We start from the raw sequence: 25,898 nt of genomic DNA, 5'->3' as shown, positions 1-25,898 counted from the left end.
CTTCCTTATTTTAAAGTTTTTATCTGTCCATGCCCTGGAAAAAACTTCATGTGCTCCAGTGATAGCACAGACACTTCCCAACATGTAGATTTTTTAAGACGAGCAAAGCATGCACTAGAACTTGTCATTCGTGTCTATTACTGAATGAATTTTTTTCCATTGTCCTGACATAGAGCTTTTCTTCAGACTTTGACTCCACAAAGAGCTAAAGATAGACTGTTACAGAGTAACAGTAGTGACTTGGCAATTGTTGAGCCAGCATTACTAAATTTACAACTAATGACTGTTTTCTTAACCTACCCTTATAACATTTCCCAAAGAGGGACGGAGACGGAAACTGTTCTTATGAATCAACAGGGCAGCTACTGCATTCCCAGCGCTCTTGGATCCTTCAGCAAAGCCCAGGGTGACCATGTCACCTGGGACTACTTTTGACACAAACATGCAGGCACAATTTGCCCTTCTGCGTCCATCACAAACAAACATCCAGCACCATCATGCCTTCATTCTGTACCCCTCTCTCCGCACAGAGAACATACTGCAAAATAAGCAGAAGAAATAATGGTCTCTCTGATATGAATGAATTTATGAAGTTCAGTTTAAACTGAGGACATTAGCAAACTTTTGTTTGCTATGACGGTGATCTCCATACCTGCAAGAGAAGTTTTGTTGAATTTAAAGGGTAGGGTTTGTCTCATGAGATGGATATGAAAGCCCCTGACTTCATTGCTGCCTGGTATTACGGTGGACTCTAATTCTCTCGACTCCTTCATGAACGATATTCTATATAATGTCTGTTGTCCAGCACAGGAGCTTTTTTAATTAATACTCCCCAGAGAGGTGATCTGATTTTGCTTTTGCAGGCAAAGAAATGGGTCCGCCTTAAAAATAACCTCTTATTTGAAATGATGTATCATAGTCCTCTCATGCAGAACAGCAGTTAGTAAAGTATTCCATAGCAACGGCCACATCGTAATAGAAGATCATCTCCTGGACATCTCCCTCTGCATTTCTGCAATTACCAACTATGTCTCCTACCATCTGCAATTATATAAAATCCCTCTGGCAACTATAGCTATTGCTTACATGGAAAATTAATGTTGGGGAAGCAATGGGATTTAATAACTAAAAATAAGAAATATGAGTTATTACTACATGACTATCCGCCAAGCTTTTCACCAGCTACCAGGAACCATTGAGCAGATCATCATGGGATGTAATCTTGAATCCTCTGACTTAATGATATAAATCATAGCTCTTAGTTTAATACTTTCTTTGCACAATAACACAGAACTTTCCCCAGCCACCTGACATTAAAAATGCAGTCACGCAAGATGCTGTTTTGAATACCAGAAGAGAATGAGCTGCTTTGCTTAATGCACAACCTGGAATCAGGTTATGCTCAGAGCAGAAAGCTGACTACACAAGAGGCAGACAAGGGCGCCTGTTCTCTGTGTGCTCCAGGGTGCTTCAGTCTTATTTTAGAGCTCACTTCTTCCATATTGCTGGGAAACAAGCATTTATGTTTCCTGATGTCACTGTGCCATACTGCTGTTGGACTACCAATTTTGTAACTCAAAACAGCATTTAGCTTTTATTTGGAAGAAGCAGGTTTCGAATGCATTATATCGGAGGTTAATATTATCCCTAATCTACAGATTAATTACAATGTTACAGACTTTGGCCTTTTTTTGAGTCACAGCATCCATTAGCTGTATGAGTGACTTCACATGTGGGTTAAAAAGTGCAGTTATCATAGTGGCTCCATTTTCCAGATTTAAAATGGAAAAAGGTTGCCTTCTTTTTTTAAAAAAGTGACACTTTATTCAAAATATTTTCAAAGCAATTGAGCATTTTTTTGATAGGGGGTGTAAGCATTGATAACAATTTCTATAAGTTGATATTTTTCTAGAAGAAAGAAATTACTAAAATGGCATACATAGTTGAAAAAGTTGGTTGGCACAAATTTCATTTTGGGAAATTAATAAGTAGTAGCCTGCCTACAAAAGTTTGGAACAAAAGAAGCAAATTATCTGTACTAACTTATCTCTGTCTACCAGCCTGGGAAATGAATCCCAGACATCCACTTCTTGTGCCCTGGAATTATTAATCTCATCATAAGATATTAGCACCAGTTGGCACTTCTGCTACAGAACAACACGCCTGGCAATTAATATAGAGTTGACAGTGCCTTGAGAACATTGAGGCAGGAACAAATAATTGTTTTCCATGTACAGAAGAGGGGGAATATCGTCACAATTGTCATGACTTGAATGACAAAGCAAAGAGTGACTATCTGAAAATGGAATTAATTCTGTTCACCTGTGGTAGATAAAGGCTGAGTGTAAAACAGCAGCTCACTTCAACAAAGTCAGCTGTCAGTATTTGAAGTGTGCTGGAAACCAAACTGCAGTTCTCTGTTTGTCTAGATAATAAAGATAAAAAGGCATCATTAAGATCAATGGCTCCGACCCTGCACAAAACAGGTATCAAAACACACCGTGGTTCCAGCATCAGTTTGTGGTTGATCTCTCTTGCAGAAGCTCCTGATCTTGATGGGCTAATTTTGAATAACAGGGAAACTGCAGATCTTTATGGTGGCTGGAAACCAGAGCGAAGTGAAAGAAAAGTAAAAGACCTGTCCCACACACATTCAAGTACTGTAGTGCCTAATTTCTCAATACAGTAACAACCACGGTAGATTACAGCAATCTGCTGGAAGGCCAGTGTCAGCCCTCTGGAAATCACAGTTAATACTCTGCTGGGACAGATACTAGGTCTGTGGGTTGCATTAAGTGTGTGATGAGCACTGACTGGATTTGGTACGAGGTCACTGTGCCCATCTGACGGAGATCGCAAGAATGTCAATAGCATTACGTACATTACAGGTACATATATGTGATTGTAAGCTGACTATAAGGAGTTAACTGAAGCATGGGTTAGTCATACAGTCTGCAAAAAGAGAGGAGACTAAGCAGCTGAAGGAGGTTCAGATAGCTCCTTCAGAGAAGTAGGTCGTGCCTGAGGAATCTGTACTTTCTTTTGACCATGTGAAGGTGGTAGGAAAACAGCAGGGATCTGCTGGCTGGGCACACTACATCCCGAAGAGATATTTCAGCAAGCTGAAGTAACCTAGGGCATGCATTCTCAATATCCAATAAACACACAATGACAAATAAACACCAATGACAAATGAGGCGATGCATTCAGAATTAAGATAGCTACCCCAAAGTGAAAACGCTTATCTAAGTTTAAGAGGATTACCATCAGCCACAACCCTTCCCACACTGCTCTGCCCCCTCCCAAGTAATATCTTCTTCTCCGCCACCTATGCTGCATAAACAAATCAGGTGTTTATATTCTCAGTCACTCAGAACTATCTTCTGCAAATAGTCCCTTGAGGTTGCTAAAATTGATTAGAGTCGGGGTGTCAAAATGAAGAATACAAGAATGTAAGAATATGAACCGTTTATATTAATCATAAAGACAGCAGAGCTCTGGAAAGGTGCTTTTTATCATTCTATATATAAATAAATACATCACCAAACTGGCAAAGGGAATAAAATCTAAGCCAAGGTTTGTTTTAATGAGGTAGTTTATGTAGTATAGTTTCACAGACTTTTGTAAGCAACGTGCCCTTTTAGATATCTGTGACAGACTGTGCGCTCTCAAAATGGGCGCTCTTTGCAGACCTAGTAGATGTGAAGTATGATAAATCTGTGCTTTGGTGGGAGGTGAGCCAGTCAATGTTAACATTAAAGTGATCAACAGCAGTCTCCATGCTAGCATCCTATTCCATGGACAAATTGTTCAGGCCCTCTGCAAACTCAGGCAGCTCTCACTCCAGAAATCCTCACCAGTTGTGTTTTGAAGGCTTTCTTCAAAAGCACAAAATCCAGAGACTCCCCTTAAAAAACAGACAAAATGAACGATGATAGTAGAAGAGCATAGAAAGCGACCTACGCTGGTTTCCCAGATAACCCCTTCTATCTGTCATTGTAGGTCAGCTCCCTTCACCTTGTAGCCTTGTATCAACCCCATTAGACAATGTTGTGGGTTCTTTAAACTCCACATGGGCCTTTGCAGCTCATCATGTCAACAGAGATATTTGGGGGTTGGTTGGGGGTTTTTTTTGTTAATAAAACTTGTGTGGGTGACAGCAAAATGGAGTGGGAACAGCCAAGCATTGGAGGACCAGTTCTGTTCAGTACTCTGCACAGCACATGGGAAGGGATACTGCGTGGGTAGCGCTCCCAGCAAGGAAAAAGGGAGCGGAGCTCCGCTGTGCTGTGAACGCGGAGGAGGAAGAGGTGGGAGGGAGATGGTGTGTGTGGATGGGAACACAGGGAAAGTAGAGTGTGTCCCCAGCTGTGTAAGAGGAGCCGTGGCAGATGGCCTAATAAGTACTGTATCCATATCCTTGGGTTAAGGGCAATCAGGGACTATAGGGTACTTTACTTAGCGCGGAGTCTTTGTTAGGCAAAACTGCGTGTCTGAATAGCATTCAGGTCACAATTAGCACTTGGGGAGCACAGTCAGGCCAAGGTTGCATTTGACCGTATGCTGCACAAAAACGTAATGAGAGATGTCTTGGGAGATGCAGAGTTTAGCTGCATTAAAAAACAGATCAAGCCTGGCCATTTATATGGATGAGACCACCACAATTATAATGCCCGAGCTTGTCTACTGGAATTGAACACGACATTCCTTTTGTAGGCCGCATGCACTGCATGCAGCCCTGCGTGTACTACGTCTTCTGGCCCCTTATTTCAGAAACACTTTTTGAAGGGATGTTTCTCAGACCAGCCCCACATGTTTAATACAAGCTGTTCCCAGTTCCCTGTTTTTCATTGTTCCTTTAAACCATTTTCTTCCTTTCTGCTTTCTGTTTCGTATGACAAAGGTACCGTGAATATGTGCCAATACTGAGCAAAATAAGGAGAGCTGGAGCTGAGGGTGGTTGATGAGAAGAGCGGAACAGAGAGAAGCTCCTTGCCTCTACTAGCTGTTGGTAGTTGCAATATTACGCCACTGTGCCACTGCCACCTGTCATAGCTCTAGTCATGAAAGAACATCAAGGGACGCTGGGGAAGAGGCTACGGGCTGGCATCCCACTTCGGGCACTGAAGAAAGGGGATGCTCCACTCGGATAGGAGCAGCCAAAGTGGGAGCTGTAGCACGCCCAGAGTCTTCCATGACATTCAAACTCCAGCTGCCTCTAGTCCCACCGTTGTAAGCCCAGAGGCAATCTGTTACGGCTTGTCTGTCCTGCAGCCAAGACCTGCTGTAGCAGCTACCCTCTTCCACCGGCAGCCAGTGGGCAAGGCAACTGGAAGAAACCTGGAAAGGGGAGGGCGGTGAGGGGGTGCACCCTCCATTTGTCGGCTGGGTGTGCGGGTGGGGGGGCAGAAGCAACCCACCTCTGCCAACCCAGCAAGGCACGCTCAAGGACATCCACGTCTCCCATGCAGAAACTCCTCCGATAGCTCCATCTGGGGCTCCTACAAAATGGCAGCAAGCCATTTTTGTACAGCACGAGGAAAGCAGAAAGAGCGCCTTAGCGCCTCGCGCCCGCGCTAACCATCCAGTCCCTCGCTCCCTTCCCGAACCAAAAACTTCCTTTCAGGAGGAATGTGGCATTAACACCCCCCCCCCCCCCCCGCCCCGGCCTTGTCCTCGCCGCTGAAGATTTAGGAGCCAACACGTTTGTACACAATGGCCCGGCTAGGAGCAGCTGTGGAGGACGCGGTGCCAAGGCCCAGCCCCACACAGCCAAGCCGGTCGCCCGCATGGCAGCCAGCTGCCACGGGGGCCGGAGGGCCTCGCTCCCCGCCTGGCGGGGGGGGGGGGGGGGAAGCAGCCGAGGGCCTGTACCGGCGAAGCGGGAGACCTCGTACCGCTGCCAGAGGCGAACGGCTCCCCCCGGCCCCGGGTCTCCGTGAGGGGACGGCGAAGCGCCCGCCCCGCCAACGGCCGCCGTGAGGGGCGAGGGGCGGGGCCACGCGGGGAGGGAGGGAAGGGAGGGATGTGACGCGGGGGGCGCGCGAGGCATTGTGGGAGTTCGCCGCCAGCCCGTCGAGCCGTTCCCGTTGGCCCCGCGGGCGGAGCGGAGCGGAGGCAGCGGCGGAGGAGGAGGAGGAGGAGGAGGAGGAGGAGGGCAGCGGGAGCGGGGCCGCCGCCGCCGGCCGACGGGAGACATCTTGCCGCCGGAGGCCGCGCTGTAAGTCACTGGTGTGGTTCGCCCGCCGGCCCGGCGCGAAAGGGTTCGCCCGCCTTACGTACGGCTGCCCGCCGTGTGGGGAAGGAGGCGGCGGGGGGGTACGCGGACGGACGACGACGACGACACTGAGGGGGCTTTTCCGCGGCGGGGTGGCAGCCGGGCCGGGGTGCCAGGGTCCCCGAGCCGAGCGGGGGTGGTGTGTGAGGAAGGTGGGGTCCCGGCCCCCCTTTCCCCGCCCTTCCCTGAGGAAAAGCGGGGGCCCGGGCCGCGCCGGGCGGTCTGTCGGTTCTTGCCTCTTCTCGTCGTGCCTCGGGTGAAGCTGGGAAGATCCACCCCGCTCCCAGCGAAATGGTGGCAGCGGGGTTTTTATTTCTGTAGAAGCTGCATCTGGGTTACGGTACGGAGGCTGGAAGGAGTCCAGCGGACACCCCGCAGACGCTCGCTCGCCCACCCTGCGGGGAGGTTTCAAGGAACGGCTCGGGGGGGTCGAGCCGCCGTTCCTCACGTCTCGCTGCCTTTACACGCACGCACGGACTCCTTCTTCGTTTTTCCCACCTCGGGTCATCGGGCAGGAGAAGATAATCTGGAGAGACCGCAAAAAGCGCAAGTGAAAGGCAGCTGAACGTGTTTTCAGTGTGTTTCGCTTTGGGAGGATGAAACCGTGGCATAAAAGTTACCCGCCGCATCTGAATGACTTAATAAAAAAAGGCCGAATGACATTTTTAAAACCGTAAGCAAAGGCTTCCGAGAGTGGTAAAAATTAATGTTCGGTTAGAAGCAGGGCCCCATATTCTTTTAGAACTGTCACTTCTCGTATAGCCTGCAATATGTCTGCCTGCAGGATTCGAGCAACCTATACGGACTGTCTCTGGGTGTGGGTGTTTCTCATAGGGGACTGCAAGTACTGCAAGACGCAGGTGAATGCAGGTTCCTAAGACTTGACACAAGGTATATCACAGAAGCGCCTGGATTTAGACCGAAGATTGACATATTCGTGCATGTAGGAGACAGTAAGGGGAACAAACTGTTTCTGTAACTCATATCTTCCTATAATCCCTTTGTTTTCTCTGTAAGCTTTAGAAGTAAGTTGCAGAAGGCCCATGAATTTGCATCTGAAGCTGGCAGTTGGAACCCGCTCATATGCACATAGGGTGGTGTAAAACTGACGTTGCTTCATTTACGGTGATGGAAGGAGACTGGTTGTTGAAATATATCTGGATGAGGCTTGTTATTTATCTCTTGACCATACAGACGAACGACCATTTTTTTTTTTTTCCCCAGGACTGTGTGTGGCTGTCACTTAGCAACAGGTCTGTAGGGAACTTTGCAGATCCACTGCCTCCCCCATTCCTAAGAGTAGAAAAAATAAATGAGTTAAGGAGCAAGTGAGCAATTAATAAAAACGGAACCTGGGTTCTTAGGCACAACCCAGAGTTAAAAGATTTTGGAGGGAACCAGACAATTACAGTTGCTTTGAAAAATACATTTTAATGTAATTGGGCATGAGACATTTTTTATCAAGTGGTCCTAGAAAACTTCCCAATGTGTTGCGTGGTTTGGTTTTTTTAAGTGTTCTGAAGGAAAGGAATTATATTGTTGTTTACTTAGTAATGGTTGCAGGTTGTTTTGCTGTGTTATGTATCATAATCTTTCACACTGAAATCTTCTAGGCTTTCTGGGCTCTTAAAGAGTAACTTTATTTGTTGTGTGTAAGGCATACCCTTCTAACAGCCAGTAAAGCCAAATGTTGGCAGTGTGGATTAAGCCATAACTGATCTAAAATCTGGTAGTAAGCCTACAATTTGGCCTAATGACTGTACTATAGGAAGAGTGCTTGAGCACTGCTTATTTTATAGATCAGCATTAGCAAAAAGAAAAATCCACCATTGCAAACTTAGTCTTAAAATAAATCAGCATGTTTAAAACTGTCCTTAGGAGTTGCCTGGTTCTGCAGGTAAAATTTCAATACACAGCAATGAGCTTTGATAAAAGATATTCTCGTGATAAGATAGGTGATATAGTCACATTCCTGAAGAACGGTCAAAATCTTGCTTTCCCGAAGAAATTCAGAAGTATTTTTGTACAAGTCTGTCAGCCAGGATCAAGGCCTGTTGTCAGTTCTGCATAAATGGTAGTCCTGCCCCAACAAGGTTATGAAGTAGGGGTAAAGGAGCAGGAATCTGGAACTGATGCCACAAGAGGAAAAAAGGAGCCTCTGGAGAGTGCCTCCCTTGGGAGAGGGAATATTGACCCAGTGGGCAGTGCAGTGAGCATTAGGTTTTGTCAGCGCAGTGCTTCCTAGAGGTAAATCGGAAAAGAAACGTGCAGTGTTTGTGAGAAGAGTGCAGTGCTTGCTCACTTGTCAGGGAAAGAGGCTATAGATATGTAAAGAAGCTATAGTTCCTTACCCAGACCCCTCCTTAAAGAGTATGGGCAGGATTCATCTCGTGGTCCTTGCTCCAGAAGGAGTGGTGCTAGAATCACACCGTTCATGGCTGCCTCAGTGGGTCAAGTTTTTGCACTCCCTTCCCTCAGCAGCGTGGCGTCTATCTTAAATTTCATTCTACATCTGGATTTTTGCCTTGGAAGCATCCATGTGAATTCTTTATTGCATTTTTGCTTTCTTCCAAAAATGTCAAGGGGCAAAGAAGTTTTCAAAATGTTCTTTAAAACAGTTTTTCTGAACACTGAATTCATAAATGGTCCAGTGATTTAACATCCTGTATCAAATTTTATGCTTCCTCCCTAGTATACAACAAGCTATAATGCACAAATGGGCTTGATTTCATGCTAGTACTCCCAGCAGTGGTCAGTGAAGACAATTGTATTTACGTTTTCCTGACTATTGGTGGCAGGATGCCCAGCTAAAACTGTTGTCATTCTCCCAGTACTGTTCATAGTGGGGGTTTGCGCATTAAGGGGATATTTGTTTCGGGGTTTCAGACCCATTGTGGGAGGGAGGGACTTTTGCCAGTTGAATACAACTGTGCAACAATATTTTGTTTTGCACACAGATTTTGTGAAAATGTTATTCCTCTTTTTCCCATCCTTTATGTTACCACTATGGGAATTTTAGTCTTACTAATCTTCAACAGAAAGTACACCTATTGGGCATTCCTAGATGAGGAATGTTCTCTTGGTTTTCCAAGTGAAATTAAATGTATGTATGGTGTTACCTTTTCAGATGAGAAATTAATGTAGTGGTGGAACTGCTCTATCACAACCAGTTTCACTCCTCTGTCTGTTTCAGACCACAAAGAGTTATTGCTTTGCTAAAGCACTTAAGCTAAAATTTGAAATCACATCAGATCAAACAATAACTGAGTGATTAGCTCTTCTTTTATTACTGTCGTACCTAGAAGCCACAGTCACAGACTGAGACACTGTTGTGCTAGGCAAGCATTATTAGAGACCATTTTATACCGACTGTGAGCAGTGCATTTTATAAATATGCCAGACTAGCTTCTGATTAGCCAAGAACAGAGCAAGTTAGTTGTCAAAGCAAATTCAAATGCACGTTTTCAAAAAGAGTTCAGCGAGCAGCTATTATTATAGTACATAAATAGATTTAAGAGAGAATGGCAGCACTTACATTGTTAATCTTTTGAAACAATGGAAAAAAATAGCATTGCAGTTAATCTCTTGTGATACAAAAATGAACTTTCTGGCTTAGTCTTTGTACTGGAAAGAAGAGAAAAATAATTACTAAATCTTAGTATTTTTCCCATTGTAGCAATAGTCTCCTGGATTCCACAACACTTACTGATGTGATCACGTAGATCTAAATTTAATCATCTGTTTGCTGAGTGCAGTTAATACACCAATGTAAGCCCATGATCAGAACAGTCCCTGCCTGACAGCAGTAGCATTCTTAGTAATTTGTCAAGTCATTAAGAACCAGTACCTGAAAACTATTAATAGCAGGCGTTTTTTATTACTACTGTTTGATGAAAGCATCAGATTGACTGAGCTAATGAAGTACTGGTACTTGGAAATTAGGTATCACTTTACCAGGATGTGCAGGCTGTACTTTCAGAATTATGTGATGGTAAAGCTTTCAGAAAAACAGATGCCTATGTGCATTTTAGGAAGATGGTATTTGAAAGTGTGGTTTAGTGGAGTGTTGATCTTCACACAGAAAAATATGGCCAACAAGAGTTACTACAGCCAATTTCAAACAGAAAAATTTTAATAATGCTGATTTCATCGCTACACCTTGATATTGTTTTGTTTCCTAGAAAATTTATATCTGGCTCACAAAGATGTGACAGTAGAGGAGCCTTGTAGCTTGAATCTTTGCTGTGAGCCAAATTAATATACCATCAGATTCTCATTTCTGTGAATTTTGAGACCTTAGAAAGCAGTACGAATCTCGCTGCAGCCTTTAAGGGGTTTTCAAAAGGCTATGAATCTGGTGCTAAATTCTGCAACTAGGGCAATCTGTGTCCAAGCACAGCAGAGCCACTGAAGAATATAGCATTAAATTTGATTTGAAGTCAAAGGTGGTCTTGGATAAGTTGACTCCTTGGTGATATCCCCTGATTATCGCAGTGATAATTTTGTGAACTGTCACATTGAAACAAAATCACTTTATTGTCAACTCTTTGAAGATGCTATGTGTATGGCAAAGTTGCTCAGTAAATGCATTGCAAAGGCAAGAGAGAGGGAAGAAGAGAAAGGACTGGTCTACTGACTGTCATTGACTGTGATTTTTTTTTTAATTTTTTTTTTTTAACTGTAAATGATCCTGTTCAAATCTTGTCTGAACTATGGCACCTGTGATAAGGTTCCCTTTGGTTGCCTCCCTCATCTGCTGGCTAGCAGTGACTCAGCAAACAGCTCTGGTTCATTAATGTTGGCAGCATTCCAGAGTTTCTGGTGTTACAAAGATAAACCATTTGAGAACATGTAAGGCACAGAGTTTTCTTTGGTTTTTGATCTGTTGCCACGCTCTTTGCATTTAACTTCAATACATTTTTTGGTGGCTGTTGCAAGTGAAATCTCTTTCCCTTTTCTTTTGCTCTGGAGAACTGGAACTAGAGAAGAAACTTTGAGAGCTCATTGGGCCATCCCTCAGCTCAAAGGCAGGACAAACAGGTTCTGCAAAGTAATGATCCTGAATCCATACGTAAGCCCAAAAAAGGTCTTCCATGCCAGGCTCTCTTTTTTCCCCTTCCAAATCGCATGGTTGGCAAAATTAAAAGTGGTACTTGAAACTTAATTGGAATTTCCCTCCCTCCACCCCCAACATCTAAAGATACAGTGATTCACCACATGTTGTAGGAATGGGATCCTTGAGACAGGAAGACCTGAAACTCATCTTTATTGCATTTCACCTTTGATACTAAAAGTTCCAGAAGTTCTTGCTTTTTCCAGTATGCAAGTCTCCCACCTTTCTGGTTCAGGCAAATTTTTTCCTCACAAATAAACTTACAGCTAGAAGGCTCTTTAATGTACAGTATGAGAGGATCCGGTTAATTGCCAAGAGAGGTCCAGGGTTATCCTGAATATTAACAAGAGAAATGTCACCAGGAGTATAAAATAAAGGGGGGAATTAACTTCTAGAGTTTGCAGAAGTTTGCAGAAATAAGCTTATTATGAAAGAAAAAAAAATACGTCATTTTATATATGGGTAGGCGTTAGCTGCAGATGACAGGAGGCTTGGAGGTATTAAGTAGAAAATAGTACGTTAAAGGGAAGAACATCTTCTGAAGACCAGATGAAAGAGGTTGGAAGCTAACAGTAAAGTGTTTTGCTCAAGGGTGGTGTAGGGGAGGTTGGTTTAGCATGACCGATGACTATTGACAGTATGTTAACAACAAACTTAGCATCACTTTGAATAGATGGTATGTATCCAGAGGCAGTGATACACAGTACCTATTTGTTTCGACATATGAAGAAACCACTTCCATTATTTGTCTATGAATAGTCATTTTCTTGGAACTAAAAATGAAAGGGCAGTGTTCTTTCATCTCTTTCTGTTACCAGCTACAGCATGGCCATCCATGTGTGTCTTTCATTTGGATTTTTAGATTGGGTGAGCTGTATTTACTCCAGCTCCTTCAAAGCCTCTTTGGCAGTAATTCTGTGTTGCTGCATTACTCATACTTTGATCCAAATGCAGCTGATGGCTAGATGACACTCTCCCAAAGAAAAAAACCCAACATCAGGAAGTAAGGGTTTCCATATTATCTTCCAGCTATTCTGACTCTCCCATAAACTCATAAGCCAAATGGTTAATAGAATTTTACTGCTCAAGGTTTGCAGGTTTTCCCTGGAAAAATTATGGTTTTCATCATTCACCTATCAGTTACAGACTAAAGGAATTATAAGGGAAGCTAGAAGCACAGGTAATTCTCATGCAGCTTTCCCTGGTGTTTGATTCAATGAACTTCTCAACATTTGTGAGATTAAACATCTGTAGTATTGATGAAAATGGATTTTGAACTATGAAAATAATTTCTGGCAGAAAGTCCATAACCAACTCAAAGCCACACCCAGCCTTTCTGCTAACAAAGACAGAGCTAACTAGATGAGAAAATGCAATTAAATGGAAGGTTTTTGAAACCAGTTGTGAGCTCCAGTTAGGCAGTTTCTCAAGGCAAGAAAATCGGCTTTTGTCCTCTTCTTCACAGAATAATAGTTGTTACAGAGCTGAGTTCACAGCAGAGGAAAGGAGAAGGAGCCCTTTTGATGGCTTCCCTCCTCCAAAGTTTCCTGTCTGTGTTTTGACATCAGTTTCATAAATGTAGTGTGACTTTCATCTAAGCTAATAAGATGGGATTATTTCCTTTACCTTTAACAAGCAGTGAGCCCATTGCGTTTATTTTACTTAATGTGCTATGCAAGTATAGGCTCTGATGAATGGAGTGTGGAAGCGGAAAGGAAAAGAAATGTTTGATACTCGCATTTCTTTAGTTATCCTGAGTGGTCTTCATTTGGTAGTTATGTAGTCTGAATCTCAGTGACTCATGGAGATTTAAAAGACTGCAGGACATGTCAGCACAGAGCAGAAGTTGCAAAACTTAGAAGTGGGGTTGGTGAACCTGTTTTGCCTAAGTCTGAGCTCAGTCAATCGTTGTGGATTCAGACCTATGGCAAATACAGTTAAGTTTATAAGGACAAGGACAGAATTCAGAATAAATGAGAGAAAAACAAAAAGACAAGTGGAGAACTGGTGTGATGGGAAAGCAGGCTTAAAGGGGTTTCATTGTGGAGTATATAAACACACCAGCGAATTTGCATTTGTATTAGGTAGGATTTGTGCAGCAAGGAAAGAAGTAGGATGTACAGAGGTATGTGTGTCACTGATGCATACTGCTGGTTTCCCTAGAGTTCAGACACGCAGGAGGGAGAGAGGGGGAGATGGGACTGTCTCCTTTCCTCTGAGTTAATTTCAAAACCCAGTGCATCATCTAAACCTTCAAAGGTACCTTGAAAGCCTGCAAACTCTCCACCTCTTTAGATTTGTCAGCTTCTATTTACAGCCTGAGCAGAAATCAAAGAGAAAAAAATATGTTTGACAGCTGTATCAGCAGTAGGTTTCTTCACTGACATAAACTGAGATACAGTTGTCAGATATCTGCTGGGTGTTTAGACCACTGTTATGTTAAGGAAAGGTGGCAGATTGAAGTTCATCAGATTCCTGGAGGGCATGTTGAAGCAGTACAGTCTTCGATGTGGAGATAGCTGGTATCCATTTGGTTCAAATCTCAAGGGGTTCATTTCAGATCTTTCTAAAAATAGAACATTTAGTGTACAGGAGATGTACTTTGCCATGCATAGGCCTTTGTTCTATAAATTCACACATGCTCGAAAATCTAGTTCTTTAGGAAAGGTGAATACACTTTACGAAACCTTTAGTGGATGCAGTTTTATCCTAGTTAGGAACATAGTTATTCATGAGTGTAACAGTCCCACCACAGTTGTTCAAATGCACAATCAAGAGTTTTTCCCAAAGAGCAGAGGGTTGTGTCAGTCTCCTTGCAGAAAGCATCCTCAGCTTTAATGCAGAAGCTCTGTTTTACATTAGGTAGTTAACACACTTTTCTCCATTAATGGTACCCGGTTTAATCTGTTAAGAATTTCAGAAAAGTAATTCCAAAGCAGATTTAAATTAAATAATTTCTCTGGCTTATATATTTACTGTATAAAATTATGCCAAGATGACAATGGCAAGTAAACATTCTGTGTACATTTTTTTAGGTTCTTTTTGTATATACTCTGAAAAGGCAGCTTGTGTGTATGTTTTAGGCACCCTAATGCATTGCCTACCCCAAAATACTGATCTGTCTTGAAATTCAGTATATGGTATTACAGCATCAGTCCTTATTGATAACTTTTTTTTTTTTTTCCCTTCCTTATATATAGAGTGCTGTTCCAGACCCAATACAGACAAAATGTCCAGCAGGGGTGGAAAGAAGAAGTCAACCAAGACTTCCCGCTCCGCAAAGGCTGGGGTCATATTCCCTGTTGGAAGAATGCTACGTTACATTAAGAAAGGCCACCCGAAGTACAGAATTGGTGTTGGTGCTCCAGTGTACATGGCTGCTGTACTGGAATATCTGACTGGTAGGTTTTGCTGAACAATGTGGAACAGCAGCAGTGAAAGTAATAATACAAACTGAATTTGCGCAGAAAAAAACCCCAAAAGATCCTCTGATTTATAGATGTCTAAAAAAGTTATAGCTGAAGTAAGTGCTGTGCTGATCACACATCTAAGCCAAAATCAGGGTACCCCCACCCCTGCATCAGAGCTTTGATGGCTTTTGTGCATTCCAGCACTGGATTTGCTTTGACCTGTTGTAAACACTCTTCTTCCGCATAGGCAGTCAGAAGAATTCTTACTAACATCAATGCGTATGGACTGGACCTACAGTGTTGCAGTCTTTCCTGCTCCAGTTTTGTGCCTGATGGCTTTGTTTGGGTTGTAATTGTCTGTTAAGCACATACATTCCTTTTAAATAGAGAGCTTCTCGGTGTTTACACAGGGCTGAGATTGCTTACAGCATTGTTTAAACATTTTTATTCAATTTACAGATTATTTTTGAGACTACATATGCTATAAGCAATTTGTTTGGTTGAGTCTGTATATAAATGCACACTCTGTTCATCTGCCCCAGATCAACGTAGCTTATTTGCTTATAATTGCAGTCCTTTCTCTGTTCCTCTCATCACATCAGAATGAGAACACCTTAAATAATTATCTCATCCTCACAGCACCTTCTTGGAGGATGAAAGTATTATTTTTCCTCCATTTAGCAAGAAGCTTCAAAGGAAGAAAATGCTTTCCCCAAAGACATACACAACTAGACATGCAAGTAAAGATCTTTATATAGCAGTTCTCTCAAACGAGACTTAAAACATTGCAAATTTACCCCACAAACAACATTACAAAAGTAGTCTTCTAAACAGAATGTTAACCCCACTGTAACAGCATCAACATATGGGCTTTTTGCAATATTGGTTTGCTTAAAAAAAAAAAAAAAAAAAAAAAAGGGTAAGAATAAACCACCAGTTCAGTCACATCCAGTTCAGTCACATTTGCGTGTCTGGATTGATTTACAAGCATATACCTGCAGGCTAGGGATCTAGCAAAAAGCACAAGTGCTAGATGGATCAGTGTTTGGAGACAGATTCTATTAGCATGACTAAGGAAAAGCTTGAATTGGATCTCATTTCTTGCAGCAGTGTTTCTTTTTACAGTGTATCTACTTATGTCAGTGTTCTGGTTGCAGCAGGTTCAAGTGTTTCAAGGGACAGTGGTCTTTAAGCTATAATGGTGTGCTGAGCCTCTGAGGAAGCTCATTCTTTCTTTGACTTAAACCACATGCTTTGCTACTTTGTGCTTAACTTTGCTGGGAGTATTTAAAACTGAAGTGACCTGACTCTTAAGACAATTTTAGGTACACCTTATAATGGGTATTGACACTGAAGAACAGAAATAGGCTGATATTTTTTCCATAAAGTTTCTTCTTCCCCTAAAGATGAAGATTGGTAACATTAGAAAATAATTGAGTGCTTGTTTTCTGTAAGGTGTTCATATTACATTATCGAATTTTCTCAGCCATCAAATATCCTTTTTTTTTTTTTCCTTCACTTGTTCATGTTCATAGTTTTCTTTATTTGGGCCTTTTCTTTGAAAGAATGCTTTTAAACTTCATAGATGGCCTTAAAAAATTAACATTTCCTTCAGCTAGGTTCCTGCTTACCAATAACAACTCAAATAAAATGCTTCTTAGGGTGAAGGGTGCTTTGAATGCTGCCCTTTTAAAGAAACAGAACAATACAGGTGAACTTAAGGCACTGCTAATGATCAGCACATGTTATTGGTTAACTGTTTGATTTAAAGTGTTTGCTGAGGCAGTGATGGTTTAGGCAGCTAAGAATAGGCTGGGGAAATAAAGGTGTTTCTTTAACTGCTGTGCATCCTGGGAAACTGTCTGAGGAGATTAACAACAACAAAAAGTCAAAATAAAGTTGCACACATCACTTCTTTAGGAAGAAGAAAAAAGGGAGGTGGCAAGAGCTAAGGGGAAAAGTACCTTCTTTTTTCTCCCTTTAAATATTTTTAAGCTTTTTTGTTTCCTCTCCTCTGAAGGTAGATAGTCCTAGTATCCTGTATCTCAGGGGTTTCTTTCATTCTTATACATAGATGCATCTCAAAAGCACAGATACTCTTTTCTTCCCTTACTGAGTTAGTAATAGTTTTATGTTTTATGACTGTTTCAGTCTGGTGGGGTTTGGGGTTTTTTTTCCCCTTCTCTTTCTGTAAGTTTTTCACACTCTGATGTAGTGCAATTTTTTAGCCTTTAATGCTCAGTATGTTTTCTGAACTTCAGGTCATTCTTCTTTTTCAGTATAATTCAGAAACACTCCCTTGAAATGGGATGCTTGGAGATTTTTGGTTTGTGTTCTTTTTACCTCTTGGCAGTTACTACTTCACAAAACCAGAGAAATCCTGACTTCTCTCCAGGAGAGTTTTTAAAGATGCTCGTGTCAGCACATGATCTGAGACTAAATCAAAGCATTTCAACCATTTCAAAATAAAGGCAGGAACGTGACATAATAGGAAGGAGACCATGTGAAGTGGCATGCTAATAAATTGGCTAAATCAAAAAAGTGATCCTGTGCATCCAGGAAGGAGAGGAAGAACGTAAAATATCAAAAGCAGTTGTAAGAAAGAAGAACTTCAGAAAAGACTAGGAGGGGAAATGACAGAGACGTGACCTAATAGAAAGGAACCTACTAAGGTTTGAAAACTAGTTCATGTGTGTGCAGAATATGGCACTGACTTTAATCCTTTAGAAGATGAGGTGCTAAATTTTGCTGGCCTTTGCTAAAGTTTAACTCTGATGTAAACGTGAAATTAGCCCATAATGTGCTCAGATCTGGATTTTGGTTTGGTTCAGTTTGAGATTTGAACTTCCATAATGCTTCCAGCTGTTCAGACTTGGAGTTCTGTTCTGGATCCGTCTGTAGTTATGACTTTCTCTGCTTTTATTTTGAAGGTAACTTACTGTTACCGTGTATGTACAGCTACTCCTCAGAAAGTAAAAATACACATCTATAATTTCTTGTAGTGTATGGGCCCATTTGTGATTTAAGCCCTTCTTTAGTCTGTGCCCAACAAAGTGCTTTTCAAACTACATTTATGTTGTTCTCGTACTTGTGTATTAGCATGTTTATACACAGTGCAGCTCTGCTAGCAGGAACATGCACTGTTTTAGCACACAGGAATTAGTCTGGCTGCTTCAGTTGCTGTGAACTAAAAACTGTGTGTCTTTGCTGTGCTGCTTTTCAGTCTCTTGGCTTCTGACAGCTGCTTCTACAGGGGCTGACTGGAGTACATCTTCCCTGTGTTGTCTGTTATAGTAACTTTAAAAATAATAATAATAATAATAAAAGTACTATAATATTAGATGTACAATTTGACTTCTGGTCTTCAGCTAATGAAGTGTTTTTCCTTATCTCACATACTTGACATATAAGCAGGTTGCATAGTGAGTATTCTCCTTCCCTTACTTATCCCCTAAAGGTTCTTGTTACCTACAAGTAATACTACAAAATAATCCTCTCATCAGCACACCCGGTGTATGCAGTTTGGTTTCTTAAGCATACCACCTGCTTATTCTTTCCTGCTTTTCATCTAAGGAAATAATGTGTGATTTTCACTCTAAATAGGATGCCAGTATGTGTTTGTGGGTGAACGTGCTGAAATACCTTTGAATTTTTCTGATTTTGAAGCAAGTGTATATACTTCCTTTCTTTACTCTGAAGGAATAGCATGCATGCTGAAGAACTATAATGCATGGTCCTTATTTCTTTTTCTTCTTTGCAGTAGCAGTTCATGCAGCGCTGCCTATCTTCCTGGGAGTAGTCAGAATATTTGATTGATTTCTGTTTGTGCTGCAGAACTAATTCTAAGCATTATCAACTGCTTTAAGCTGGCGAGAAGTTCAGCATTAGCAATTCCTTTTGTCTTTACTTATTGTGGCACTTGTTTTACAATGATTCATTGGCTATTTACTTTCTCTAACATGTACTTTGGAAAACTGCAATCCACTCCTTATTTTCTCTGCAAAGTAGAGCATCAGTATCAGTTTATGTAAAAAAAAAAAACCCAAAAACCAACAACAAAAAAACCCCTAGGTCAGTCAAGAGGGTGTCCACAGACTTCATTTGGGGCATTACAGCTACTCAGGTGAAGTTGTGTGGTTTGTATTTGTCAGAACTGGTCCAGCCATACAGGTAATCAGGTATGTTCCCTTCAGATGTATAGCTTGCACAAGTTACAATATAGTTCAAACTTTCTTATTGACTGAAAAAGATACTCCTTTGTCCTTAAAAAATAGAAATCTCTTGAGCATATTTAAAAGCAGCAAGAACCAGGCCTGCAAGTGATTTCTGCTCCCCCTGCCCCCCATCGTCTTCTCTACACTGTAAATAATTTTCAATTGCCAAAATGTCATAGCAAATGAGGAGAAGTAGTTTATAAAACAGCAGGAGAACAGGAATACAGAAGAAATGAAACTTTGATTTATATTTGTTCTGTACATACTGAAGTAAGGTAGGAGAAAATGTTAAATGTCTGTTTTCTCCATTAGAATTTTTTCACAACTGGATTTTTATTGCCCATTGTGTACTGTTGATTGTGTATTTTGTTAAAATGTAAAATAAGCACCTTTCGAATCCCATGGTTAGAATTGCATCTGAGGCATTCTGGTGCTTACCTGAGTTTTTGTTTTCAGGCTTTCTGATGTCACCCCTTAATGGAGGTTCATGTGCTGGAGCTCAGTTCGTTGCATTTTCATCTTGATTAATTTTCGATGTGGAAAACTTTCTTAAGCCAGCTGCTGATTGGCTGCAAAATGAAAGTCCTTCCTGAATGCAGTAAGTTTAACTGCTCACTTCAGATGCTCACTTTCCGATGTGCAAGCTGATCAACTTGAACTGCTGTTCACCTCTCGTGTTCTGCTTGCTGCTGAAAATTTTTACAGGGTCACAGAGGAAAACAATGATTTGCCCTGTTTGTCAAAGCAGATGTACTACTGAACTTCTGCTTGGAAGCAGAGGGGAGCTCAGAGGTCCACAGTAAAAAAGCATTAGGTTAAAAGCAGATTCAAGTTCCAGGCATTCTGAGACTACCATAAATAATGGTCCTTAGGGAGTAATGAAATTTAAGAAGAGAATTAATTGACAGTATCTTTTTGATACTGTTGAAACGTGCATTCACTACCAAGATACATTTCTTCTATTTAAACAGGCAGCTTTAGAAACACTAATCCCTATTATGGTGTTGTGCCACAAACTGTGTCCCAAAAGAGGTTTAAAATAAATTAGGGGTTTGTGCCTTAACTTGAGCAAGTATGAAACTACCTCTTCAGATCCAGTGTGTTTTTAATATGGATTAATACTGGACCTAAAATACAGCAGGGTTGTTTATGGCAATAGCCTCACAAGCAGAGACCTTTCAAAAATATCAGCATAGCAAAGCTCCTTTGTAACATGCCTCTTTTACATAAGACTTGTGTCATGCTCTTAAGAGAAGTGAGATTGTCATAATTCAAAGTTGCTGTACTTGTAAGTGCCTCTTTAGATATAAAACTTTGCATTGTTGCCAGTTGAATGACCAGCTTTCTGAACTTAGAAATGTATGAATCAGTCTGCTTCAAATGTACAAAAATGAAGAGTTTTCTTTCACTGATAAGCCCTTCCTTGGCTCCACTTAATGTATGTGCCTATCTTATCTTGTAGTCCCATAAACTTCAGTGGATCTCCGAGTCACAAAAGCTAAGTCGATACAAAATTACTTAACCGATTAGGGTCCTAATGTATTCTCCAAGCTACACAGATCAGGTTTGATGAAAAACAATAAAAGCCAAAGCATTTTCTCATAATAAAAGCCCTAACAGTGCATACTGATATGTAAATATAGACACTTATCTCAGAGGGGTAAATATGCATCAGAATTTGTGTTGTGACATGTCATATTGCGATAATGTACAAAATGCTGGGCTGGGTTGGTTTGTTTTTTACATCATGGTCACTGAATTATTTTCTCCCTTTAAAATGTTAAATTTTAGTTATATTTTAATATCCTTAGAACTAGAACTAAATACTTTTTATTCTAGTAACAGTCATTACATCTATTTATTTGGCTAAGTTGCAACAAAGTAATGACTACTACTATAAATTGCTGTTCAATTTAATATTGGTATCACCCTTTGTTTTGAAGAATGGAGTTTAAGTGAAGAGTAAAAAGAAAAAATGTGGCTGATTTTGCTACACATTTTTTTCCTACCCTTTGTCTTGTATCTCTTGTTGAGAAGAACAAAAGAATCTATAAAGCTTAAGTCTTTTCTTCTTTGGCCCTTTATTCCTGGGACTGACAATTGTAGCACAAATAGCTAGAAAGCAAGAAGACATCCTACCTTTCTAGAGTAGCATGCAGTATTTAGCAAGCAGTTTCTTTCTTCGGATTTTCTCAAACTTCAGAAGTTCTTACATCGAGTATTGTAAGCATGACTTTTTTCCCCTTTTCTTTTTTCCTTAAGGATTAGTTAAGAATGCCTGAGTTCAGATCATGCTATGTGTTTGGTCTTCAGTCTTTTTTCCACAGTACATTTATCCCTGAATTTCTTTTAGGGATGAAATTCTATGTGGATTCTTAGGTGCAGTCAGATGAGATTCTCCATCCCCAATATAAAGTCCATTGGGGAAAAATAAATTTAGGGGGTATACAGTGAAATACAGTATTTTTAAAACAAACAGGAGGTACTTTTCCTCCAAACTGCAAAAATGTCTGTGGTGTAGTGAGCCTTGTTACCATAAGATGTTATGGATACCAAAAATGGATACCAAACCATTCTGAATGGTTTCAGAAAACAGTTAGACACATCCATAGAAACAAAATCCATTGGGGGACTAAACACAAAGATGGCATTTCTAAGTTGGGAAACCACTCAGCTGCACATGGCCGAAATCAGAGGGAATGTTCTGGAAAAATAGCATTTTAAGTTTGCCTGTTCCTTTAAAGCTCTTGAGCATCTGCTCTTGGGCACTAGCTAGGGACAGGATGTCAGGCTAGATGTACTTTTTGCTCCAGTGAAGTTATAGCTAGTCCATACCTTCACCTACCACAGAACACCCAAAGTAATAGATTTTTTTTTTTTACATGCTTTGTTCTCAAGACATAGATTTTTCAAAAAAAAAGGTGTTGAACATGCTATATAGTCACTCCTATACTGCTTCTGTAAAGTAATGGGGAAAAAGATTTGTAAATATTTTTCTTCTAAATAATAACAGTTGTATTTGTGTACAGGTACTTGTATTGATTATGGCTTCCATTGCTATCTCAGTACAAAAAGACTTGATGTGGCGGAAAGACTTTGAGACAACAGCAATTTAATGAGTCATAATATTTTCAGTAATAAACACCGAATCCCACTTCACTGTCAGAGGCAGTATCTAACAAAACGATTATCACCATCTGCCAGATCACGTTGAAATGAGTACACTATAAAAATGAGAGCACAGCATATATGGATTACATCAGCTTTGGTCATTGTTTAGTAAAGCTTTTGACACTGACTTGTACATCTTGCTCCTCTTTGTAGGGGCATGGGTATGCACACCCTTGATACACATATCCATTTCCTCTTTCAAGCCCAGGGTTTGGCGTCACTTCTGTAAAATCCCAAATTACAATATGAAGTCCTCTTCTCTTTTTCTTTTGTTAATAATGTTATTTATGTTCATTGGCATCTGCCACTTGACTTCTTTAATGTTTGGAAATGCAAGTTCCTAACACGTGCCTGCAAAGGTGAAAGACTAAGCTAGGACTAAGTCTTAAGACATGAGTAGTCTCCTGTACTCTCTAACAGCCAGACCGAAGCGTACATGCTGCACTTGATCAAGTAACGTCTGGCAGCAGTTATATTAATCATGTTTGAGTGCATTTCTAAAACATACGTAAACTGTTAGGAGTAACAGCAAAGTGTAAACTGCTAGGTAGAGGAAGCTCCATTCAAAAAGAAAAAAGGTTAATTTGAGTTAGATCAGGATTCTTGAAGTCAGTGGAGAAGAAATAGGCTATGTCTTTTTATATTAGTACTTGGGGTGTGACTGTTGTAAAGAACAACACTTGAGACGAAATTTACTTTCAGGTTTCCCTGAAAAGTGAACTCTCATACATTTTACAGATCAATAGTAAAACAAAAAACTTTAAAAATTAGAAAGTTAAATAACATTGGATGTCTTACCAAAAAAAAAAAAAAAAGATGGTATTAAAGTGTAGAAAACAGCTGAAAAGAGGTGTGAGTCAGATCAGAAGGCTCTAAGTGGAAGTGGCTTTTGTGGCCTGAACTTGAGTTTTATGTAAACAGCAGTCTGTCATCTGCCTCACAGAAATGCAAAACTTACAATAACCTGGCAAAGTTAACAGTTTCTCCTTTAAGGGGCCTAGTTTTGATACAGCTCAGACACTAAAGACTGAAGGGTTTGGGGGTTTTTATCGCATCCTAAGAGAATGATTGCCCTGTTGAGAGTTGAGGTTTCATCAAGGCTTGTTCAAAGCAGTAAAATTTCTTGAATTGATTTTCACTGCATCAGATTTCCATGACTTTGAACCAGGGCTAAGAACTGTTTTATTGGAATGCATGAGAGGGAAAGTGTTAAATGATTCTGCTTTCGCTCTTGCAACTGCAGATTCCGGGGGGATTGGGTGGAATACAGAGAGAGAAGAATGCAGGAAACTCTTAACAGTCTTGGTTGATTGGGGTTGATTGGGTTAAAACCTTCCGGAATCATGTAAAATGATTCTGAAGTCAATAAAATGCTGATGGAAGGATGATTAATTTAAAATACAATAAACAGACTCCTTGTCATGTAGTTGGCTTTGTAGCAAATACGTATTTTCTCAGTGGAATTGTATCAACATTCATTTTTCTTTGATTTCTGGATATTGGTTTCAATTTTCTTTTGAGGAGAGGCTTCAAAATTTTTTAGAAACCCCTGACTTGTTCCTGTTGGAACTTGCGTGTTCAGAAATTGGCCTTGTGTCAACACATCACCTGTTAGTTGTTAAGAGTTTAATTTTCAAAGCTATGATTTCATCTCCCAGAAGAGAAGGTGGACAAAGGGATTCAATGCAACAGCAGTGTTTTAGCTTGAGATGTAAACCAAAAAACATTTTGGGGATGAACTCAGACCAGATTGAGTTGAGTATTTACATTTAGAAAGTATTATGGCCTGGAATGCATGATAAGCTAAAGACCTTGTCATTTAGGCTTTAAAGGAGTTTTATTCAGTAATGACCAGTAATATTTTGTTTGAAAATTAGGGTAAGTGAACAAGAGCATTCTCCAGGAGTGGGAGAAGAATGCATTTGCTTTTGTTTCCATCCAGGTCTGCAGTTGCTACTGGGCCTGCTTTGTTTAGGTCTAATAGTAATTTGTTTCATTTTAACCTTGTGTTGAGTTCTTGTTCCAATATTTGCAAGTGTTGTGAACTACCAAAGCAACAGTATTCAAGGCAGAGCAGTACCACTGTGAAACAGGGAAATGCAAATAATGAAATTGAGAACTTAGTAGGGTGTCCAGTAGATGATCAGAGTCTGCAAGTAAAGGATGAGGAACTCGCTCTGAAAACTTAATTCAGGATGAGGTTTCTGTTGAGACTTCTAACACTTTTTGGTTGTGTTTGAGTAGGAAATGCCTTGAGAACAGCTTTTCCTGTGGTCTTATCTCAGGCTTAAGTACAAAGATATACAACCTGTTTTCTTTTCTCCTTTAAAAATATTTAACTGAACTTTAAAAAACCTCAGCAGAAGAAAAGCAGTTTTGGTTCAAGTGCTGAGAACAGGCTTATACCAGTTTTCACTACCCGTATCCATTTGCCTAGTTCTAAATATTGCAAAGGATTTTTTTCAATTGATATAAATAAGAACTACCTTTAAGTTAAATTTTAAGAGAAAATTTCTTCACTTTTAGGACTTTCTCTTCCCACTTTAACCTTCTACTTTAATGATGACTGAAAAGAACAAAAATATTAATCATAACTGTCTTTTAAATCAAATCGATGTGTTCATGTCATAGATTTCTAAGGCATCCATCCCTTTTCTTTCTACATAACAGCTGTCCTTACATGAATATATCACATGCTGACATGGCATTCCTACTTAATTTTTTTCTTTCCTAATTATATACTTCTCACAGCATTTTTGCTGGATTGTTTTATATCTGCAGTTAAAGCAATATATGTTGGTTTGCTTTTTTTGTTTGTAATTATTCAAAAGCACGAGAAAAAGCCACTTATGCAAATATAAAGGGTGTCTCTTCATATTACCCTAAGATTTCAATATGTGGTAATTGAAGAATTATACCTTCAAAAGCTGATAATACTGAATAACTTGTATATTTTCCTTGTTTAAAAAAAAAAAAATAGAGATTTTGTTGTTCATTACTTTTGTAAAGTGTGTCTTTTGCCTGAGTGGTGGTGGTGTAATTATTCTCTAGGGGGGAAATGCCCTGAGTAAATACATGAAAGGAATGGAATAGACATTATGCAACTTACATCCTTTTTGTAAGGCCTCATTTTTGTAAAATGTTCTTGTTTTGGTCTTCTGGCTGGATAAATACAAGCTGAGTGAATCCTGATGTCATGGAAGCTCTTAGCACTTTCTTTTCCCTCAACACTTACAAGCAAAGCTTTCTCTCTTGACCTTGTTCAGTTGCAGGAGTTGATTTTTGAATGTCTATTTTTTTCCCCACTTTTGGAAGATTAACTTTAATGAAACGGAGCTCTTCAATGACTCCAACCTCTGAACCTGGTAGATTGGCACTTCCAAAGATGGGTCTGACCTAAGAATTCAAATCCAATCTCAATTTTAAGTACCTTTTCCCACCTACTACTCTTTCCAGCTCCACACCTAAATCCAGAGTGATTATTCTGGATATTTGAGTCAGCTCCCTTACAGAGAACGCTAGATTTTCATCTGGTTTAAAACATGGATGAAACGCCATTTAAATCTTTAGAATTAAAGCGGCATAAAACAGATGCGAAAGTAAAGCTGTCTGCAAGCAAAACCCAGGCAAGTAGTCAGGATCCCGTCCAGATCCCATCCGGATCCAGAAAGTCTTCATTTCTAGCATTTCCAAGTGCTCTGATCTGTTGGGTT

The 25,898-nt window shown here is 40.5% G+C and overlaps 1 protein-coding gene across 14 annotated transcripts in view; it reads left to right on the top strand.

Moving 5' to 3' along the window:
- The first annotated feature begins 6,091 nt into the window (after positions 1-6,091).
- The window catches only part of LOC128154896 (core histone macro-H2A.1), a 47,680-nt gene continuing 27,873 nt past the window's right edge, over positions 6,092-25,898 (top strand). For 8 of the 14 annotated variants that reach the window (XR_008239473.1, XR_008239469.1, XR_008239471.1 and 5 more), the window contains exons 1-2: positions 6,103-6,220; positions 14,591-14,791. Coding sequence is in view for 9 of the 14 variants with exons in the window: in XM_052816097.1 (XP_052672057.1) it covers positions 14,620-14,791 (172 nt within the window). In the remaining 5 variants the exon portion in view is untranslated. Of the gene's footprint in view, positions 6,221-6,598; positions 6,854-14,590; positions 14,792-19,470; positions 19,613-25,898 lie in introns of those variants that run through there. The other 6 variants (XM_052816099.1, XM_052816098.1, XM_052816094.1 and 3 more) reach the window with 5 other exon arrangements.

Source organism: Harpia harpyja, chromosome 20 (genome assembly GCF_026419915.1).
Source record: "Harpia harpyja isolate bHarHar1 chromosome 20, bHarHar1 primary haplotype, whole genome shotgun sequence".
Taxonomy (NCBI): domain Eukaryota; kingdom Metazoa; phylum Chordata; class Aves; order Accipitriformes; family Accipitridae; genus Harpia; species Harpia harpyja.
The sequence above is the reverse complement of the archived record's forward strand: the minus strand, read 5'-3'. Positions and strand labels throughout refer to the sequence as shown.